This window comes from Pinus tabuliformis, chromosome 5_2 (assembly GCF_031772625.1).
Source record: "Pinus tabuliformis cultivar Carrire ecotype Pingquan chromosome 5_2, CPIR1, whole genome shotgun sequence".
In the NCBI taxonomy this organism is placed as follows: Eukaryota; Viridiplantae; Streptophyta; class Pinopsida; order Pinales; family Pinaceae; genus Pinus; species Pinus tabuliformis.
The window spans coordinates 755958106-755965333 of NC_142306.1; the positions used below are offsets into that span (position 1 = coordinate 755958106).

The window sequence follows — 7228 nt, forward strand, 5'->3', positions numbered from 1 at the left end:
GGCTGAATCGGGACCTGACATTCCCTCCCTTGAGCCCCCGCCTCAGCAATCGACTCCTTCCTCCATGCAACCCCCTCCTCAGCAATTGACTCCTCCCTCCATGCAGCCCCCTCCTGAACCTCCCGTTTCGAGAATTACCAGGAGCTCTTCAAAGGATCATGGAGTGCCCAGTGATGTCCCAAAAAAGACAGGACCCGGAAGAAAATCAGCTAAGCAACAAAGGGATGAAAGTGCATAAAAAGATATAGCACTTGGCACTCAAACACCAATAGAGTATTTTATACTTGGGAATATGGAAAAAGAGAACAGTAGCAAAGGACATGAAAGGCGAGCACCTCTCCACACATCAAGTATCTCATGATGAAAATACTATCTTGGAATAGCAGGGGATTGGGGCACCCCTCCAAGTTAGTGGCCCTCAAGGATCTAATTCACAGTGAGAAACCTGAAATCATACTTATACAAGAAACAAAGCAAGAGCAAGGTAAAATGAACAGAGCCATTAGTCAGCAAAAACACTTTTGTGGAATCATAAGTGAGGTAAGAGGAGCCTCAGGCGGTATAGCAACACTATGGGATAGCAACAAATGGTTGTGCAGCTCTTCAAATGTTCATCAAAACTGGATCCGAACTGCTCTGGACAGCAGAACCGGAGGCCAATCAGTGACAGTGTACAATGTGTATGCTCCAAATCAGTATAGAGAAAAGGAGATATGCTGGGACACCCTGAAAGCAAACATAGATCAGGACCAAAACACCAATCTCATTGTAGCAGGAGACTTCAATCTAGTGCTGCATGCCAATGAAAAAAGAGGAGGTAACTTTACTCCGGACCCTTCCAGAAATCGGTTAGAGGCTATAATTCAGGATCATGATCTAGTTGATGTCAGACCCAAAAATCGTAAGTATACCTGGAGTAACAGAAGACTTGGAGCCAGCAACATCATGGAACGGCTGGATAGATTCCTTATTAGTATAACATTCCTCTCCTCCTTTTCAGCAGGCTATTCAAATATCCTCAATGGGTCGGACTCTGATCATTATCCGATAACTTTAACTCTTCAAAGCCATTGCCCGCTAGGGCCCATACCATTCAAATATAGCTCAATATGGAATCGGATACCAGCTGCAAAAGAAGTGGTGCAGGAAACGTGGCTCCAACATGTAGAGGGATCTCCGAGTTATATGTGGGAGACAAAACTTAAACGACTTCGGCAGGCCTTAAAGAGCTGGGCAAAGAACAGTTATCAAGAGCCCGAGCTAAACAAACAGAAAATCAAACAAGAGTTAGAGGAGACACAACAGAGCATAGAAAGGAAGGGGCTATCTCAACAAAATAAAGAATAGGAGGGCAGACTATATTCACAGCTAAGCCAAATCCTTAGGGATGAAGAAACAAAGTGGAGACTGAAATCAAGGCAACTTTGGCTGCAGGAAGGGGATAAAAACACAGCTTATTTTCATAAGCAAGCCACTGTGCGAAAACTTAGAAACACAGTGAGCACAATAATGGACAATGAGGGGAACAGATATAGTACTGAGGACTCAATAAAGGAAGCAGCCACTAGGCATTTTTGTCAACTTCTAACTGAAGAAAAAGGTTCAGAAGACTACTCAGACATGCTCCAGTACTTACGGAAAGGGGTCACTCAAGAAATGAACAATAAGCTTACAAGAGAAGTGGAAGAAGAGGAAATAAAGGCAGCTATTTGGAGTTTACATCTAGATAAGGCCCCAGGACCGGATGGTTTCCCTATTAGCTTCTATAGGGAACACTGGTCAATAATCAAAAAAGATCTCATAAAGATGATTCGATGGGTGATGAGAAAAGGTAAGATGGGCGGTTACACCAATTCCACTTACCTTGCCTTAATACCAAAAGAAAACTGCCCTTCATCATTCTCGAGATTCCGGCCAATCTCATTATGCAACTCAGCCTACAAAATAATTTCGAAAATCTTGGCAGCCAGACTAAAACCTCTCCTTCCCTCCTTGATCTCTGAAAATCAAGGGGGCTTTCTCCCCAATAGGCACATTACAGATTCTATTCTTCTTGTTCAAGAGGCCATCCACTCAACCTTAACCAGGAAAGAAAAAGGTTTTTTTCTAAAGCTGGATCTTGCAAATGCTTTTGATAGGGTAAGGCACTCCTATCTATATGTTGTTCTTCATAAAATCGGTTTCGATTCTTCCTTCATATCTATGATTGCAGCTTGTATAACTGGACCATGGATCTCCCCCTTAATAAATGGGAGACCATGTGCGGCCTTCCAATCATCCCGTGGCCTCAGACAAGGCTGCCCGCTGTCTCCCTATTTGTTCATCCTTATGGCTGAATCATTCAGTCAAGACTTGGACTATAACAGGAGAGTAGGATTAATCACTGGAATCAAGATTGAACATGGAGCAAAGAACATCAACCACTCTCAGTTTGCGGACGACACTCTGCTGATAGGAGGAGCATCAACAACAATAGCAAGGAGATTTAAAAGGCTCCTAGACCAATTCATGGATTACTCAGGAGGAAAAGTCAATCAGATAAAAAGTTGCATATACAGATGGAATATTGCAAATCACACCATCCACAACATAGAAAGTGGAATCTAACCTGGAATCATTTCTCCTATTTAGGGATGCCAGTGAGTTTGGGCCCACTAAAAGCCGACATATGGAATGAGATACTGGATAAAATAAAGAGGAAAGTGCAGCAATGGGGCACAATGTGGCTAAACCCAGCAGGAAGGTTAATTCTTCTAAAATCAGGTATTGCTTCTCTCCCTATATATCGTTTCTCTTTATATCATGCTCCAGCTGTTTTCCATCAAAAAATGGAAAAATTACTCAGGCACTTCCTTTGGCAAGGAGGAAAAACGGATAAAATGAAATTTAATCTTGTCAGCTAGAAGAACATCATCCAATCTCAGGAGAAAGGAGGATTGGGCATCAGGTCCCCAAAGCTTCTCAATTTGGCCTTAGGAGCAAAAATTGTATGGAGACTGATCACCGGGCCGACAGCGTGGTGGAAGAAGGTTTTGGAGGCCAAATACCTAAATTGTACAAGGCAGCAGCTTTTGGAGTCTAATATACCCAACAGAGATTGTACAAAGATCTGGCATCTTTGCAAGAAGGCAATACCTTTCATGAATCAAAACATATCTAAAGTACCAGGTGGGGGAAACAGTATCAATTTCTCCTTAGACAAAATCCTTGGGCAGCAGCCTATTGGAGCAAAAGCAGAGGCAAAGCCAATCATAAACTGGCTCAATGATAAAGGTATCCACCATCTGTCCCAAATATCAAAATGGGATACCCATACTCATGCCTGGATAGGCTGGAGCTTTCCGGACCCTCCCAATGTTTTGAATAATAGTCTCACTATCCTAAAAACGCTCCTGCATAGCAAAGCTCCGGTTCAAGAAGATGCACTGGATGGGTATAGATGGGATCCATCTGGAACACAATACACGGTTAAAGCGGGACACCAATATCTTTGTGACAGCAACTATCAACAAGAACCCTGGAACCACTGGAAAATAGTATGGAGAGCGGAGGCTCCCCCCAAGGTCAAGTTCTTCTTTTGGCTTCTCCTGAAAGGGAAAACATTAACAATGGAGAATTTAAGAAAGAGAGGCATAATGGGCCCATCCAGGTGTCCAAATTGTTGTAGATCAGAGGAAACAATGCAGCACTTATTTATTGATTGCCTGGTTGCTGGTGCTTGCTGGAAGGAAATGGCCTCAATAGGAGAATCACCATGGGAACCCCATAACACAATTGCAGAAACAATCTACAAATGGAGGAAGAACTGCCCTTGGAAGGAGAAAAGAAGCCAACTAGCCCAAAGGGTATGGAACACCATACCTCTCACTCTCTTATGGCGCCTCTGGCTGGCGCGAAATGGCAAGGTCTTCCAAGAAAAAGGATTCAGCACCAGGAAAATTTGCCATAAGGCCAAAATGTTGGCTTTAGAATCAATAACAAATCATACCAATGGAAAAGTTAATGCAACAAACTACAGTGCAGAGGAGATAAATTTCCTCAGCTTCGTACTGGAGAATATCTCCAGGGCTCAGGAAACCAGTAGGAAAGGGACCAAGGTGAAGGAAGTAAACAGTGTATGGAGACTGCGATTGAAAGAAGAGGAACTCTCTCAGTGGATGAGCAATTGTAATAAATTCTCCCTATTCTTCGATGGTGCATCAAAGTCGAACCCTGGTTTAGCAGGTGCAGGAGGTCTTATTTGCAATGCAAATGGGGACTGTATCCTTCACTATGAATGGGGGCTAGGGGAGAACTCCAATAATAGAGCTGAAGGACTAGCCCTGTATCAGGGGCTCACCCAATTAATCAAGCTCGGGATAAAGAAAGCAGCGGTGTTTGGGGATTCATCAATAATCATCAGACTTATGGCGCACCGGCAGAGCACTCCAAACATACTCCTCCAGTAGATAAATCGGTGAAATCAACTCCTACACGAAACAATGGAAGAGGTAAGCTATTATCACATACTCCGCAGCCTGAACAAGGAACCGGATAAGTATGCCAACAGGGCATGTGTTAGAACCGTTGGTAGTCTGTGCTGTAACGACAGCGTGTCGTTCCAACCACTCCCATGACCGTCTCAAAACAAGTCAACAGCACGCGGTTCCCAGCTGATAGAAATAGTGGGATCGCTCAGGTAATCCGTGCCGGCGACAGCATCAGGCATGTGGGGAGGATTTTGCCCGGATATGCAAACAGGAACCTGTCTAGAAACGTAAAATGGCACAGGCTCTCAAGCGAGGATCGTCCTTTCAGATCGAACCTCCATACCAAGCAAGATATGCACCTGAACACATAGCGGGTCAGCAATAATCCCAAGACAGCCAGGTTGATAGCTTCCTGCCTCCGATGCAAGCACTCTGATTCTATAAATGCAATAGCGAACAACGCTCAATCTCGCATCAAGCATAGTGGTTTGGGTGAGTATTGGCACAGCATTTGGCAAAGTGCGCAATTCTTCACTGCTAGAACCATAGTAGCAGGCTCGCTCAGCTACGTTAGTGCCTCAGAGTCTCGAATTTTAGTGGCCAGTATACCAAACAGGGCGTTGCCGGAGACAAAGATGAACCGAACAGAGGATTGTCTTCATTGCGCAGATCTCCAAGCGGAATTTGAGGAGCTGAGAGCACAGCAGCGCATTATGGAAGACCAGGTCAAGAGTCTGGAAATAAGAATGGAGGATCAGTATAGAATATTGAATGAGAAATACAGGGCAGAAATCAATCTCTTTCTGCATAGAGTTTCTTCTCTCTATGAACAGTTCAGAAATCTGGCAAACCATTGTAGTCATGCAGAAGAATCGATATCAATCCTCCAGTACATGATGGATAAGAAGAACAAGGCTGCCCCCAGCTCCTCCAGTGCAAAACAGGCTGATCCAGACCCAAATCCAGAGGAGTCCACGGCCAGGCAGATCAGTCACATTGAAATAGACTAATTATGATGTGTAGTTGTAAATTTTGGTCTCTGCAGTTTGTTAGGATTTATAGTAGTTTAGGAAGTTTGAGAAGTAGAACCACTAGTACAAGGATCAAGGAACGGAACTTTTTTGTAATTCCTTGGATCCATGATAACCAGAAAGTATTGTATGTATGGAGAACTGACTCCTTTTTTCAGTCCATAATATAGCATCCGAAATTTGTCTAAAAAAATAAAAAAAATAATGACTATTATTATTTATTATTTAGAATAAAAATTAGTTTTTTTAGTAGAATTAATGTACTAATCTCATCACATAACATAAAATGTATTATATAAATGTATTATACAAATTTAAATAAAATAATAATTTAAATATATTAATAAAAAAATTAAAATCCATTTGATTAATGAGCTATTACAATATTCAAATAATATTAAAAAATCTAAAAATTAATAATAATAAACATTTTATTTAATATGATAAAACTTTTATTACTGTTAATAATAAAAATAAAAATAAAGATTAAAATAAAAATTATTAGCCGACCTTCAATCAAAATATTTCTTTAACTATTTATCTTATCACAAAGCTCTTCTTCTATCATCATTCAGATTGGTCATGATGATGGATCCCTATTGGGATTTGAAACGTTAACAAATATGGTTTCTACTGTGGATACTCCGAGACTAAGCTCAAAAGAAATGAACCATAGATGCCTAAAATCTAGAATCATTTCCCTGTACGGAGGGGATACATGGAGTGAAACTATTTTACTCGAAAATTTCAGAATGAAGATAGGAAGAAGAGCTACAGATCTCCAATTTCTTAAAAGTTGTCATGATAATAACCTAATTCCATCTTTCATGTAGATTAATCATAGATTACATAACAAATTTAATGATAAAGCATTTTTGAAATTAAGCATAGCTCTGGTGCATGAAGAAATTAAAAAAGTTAGGGCTTCTCTAGACAATCTTGGATGGTTAGCATTTTTCTCACATCTAAAATTGGCCAGCACCATTAACAAAGATCTGTGGTCGGTAGTTGATGCCAAGGCAGCTCTAAAAGCTCAACATGAACGCTGCATTGCTCAATCAAGACAACAAAAGAAGCTCTTCATGTTAATAAATAAATCAGGAAACGGCTCAAGTCAAATAGGAAACAATTCTTGGAGGTCTGAACACTCCTTAACAACTGGACAAAAGGTAAGGGGAGAAAACCGTTCAACAATCATAATCTACAACCAGGAAGAGAACCCAAGTTCAATAAACGCAGTTTCAATAAGCATAAGCCACAACCTAAAAGATAACACATGTTATGAGAATAAGGCAGGAGGTAAACCCAAGGAAGGAGAGCGTAAGGAGGGCAAACACATAAGAATGATAAGTGAGCCAATAAGAAATGATAGCATTAACATTCAAGGTAATAACAGGTTGGAGAGTGTAGACATCGATGGACCCAACAAGGTTTCAAGATTAGCTCTAGAAAACTCGGACAACGACCCAGAGCACTATTGGACTGTGGAGATTGTCCCCAACTCTAGATAAGGTGAGAACATAGGTAAATCAAGTGAAGCGGTTGGCGCTGACATTCCAGGCAACAAAAATGATGGCAGGTTATAAGTGGTTGACAATCTAGTTAGTAGTGAACCAAATAGGTTGAATGACACAGGATGAACGCATGCAGTAAAGTTGATAGCATGGGGTGAATCCAAGGAAAGAAAACGTAATGAAGGTGATTGTAGAAGAAATATACGTGGGCCGA

General features: G+C 41.3%; 1 protein-coding gene across 1 annotated transcript; it reads left to right on the forward strand.

Annotated features, from left to right (window-relative positions):
* The first annotated feature begins 360 nt into the window (after positions 1 to 360).
* On the forward strand, positions 361 to 1347 carry LOC149161467 (uncharacterized). Its single transcript, XM_089434889.1, has one exon. It carries the CDS (start codon positions 361 to 363, stop codon positions 1345 to 1347), a length of 987 nt encoding a protein of 328 aa, XP_089291015.1.
* The last annotated feature ends 5881 nt before the right edge of the window (positions 1348 to 7228 follow it).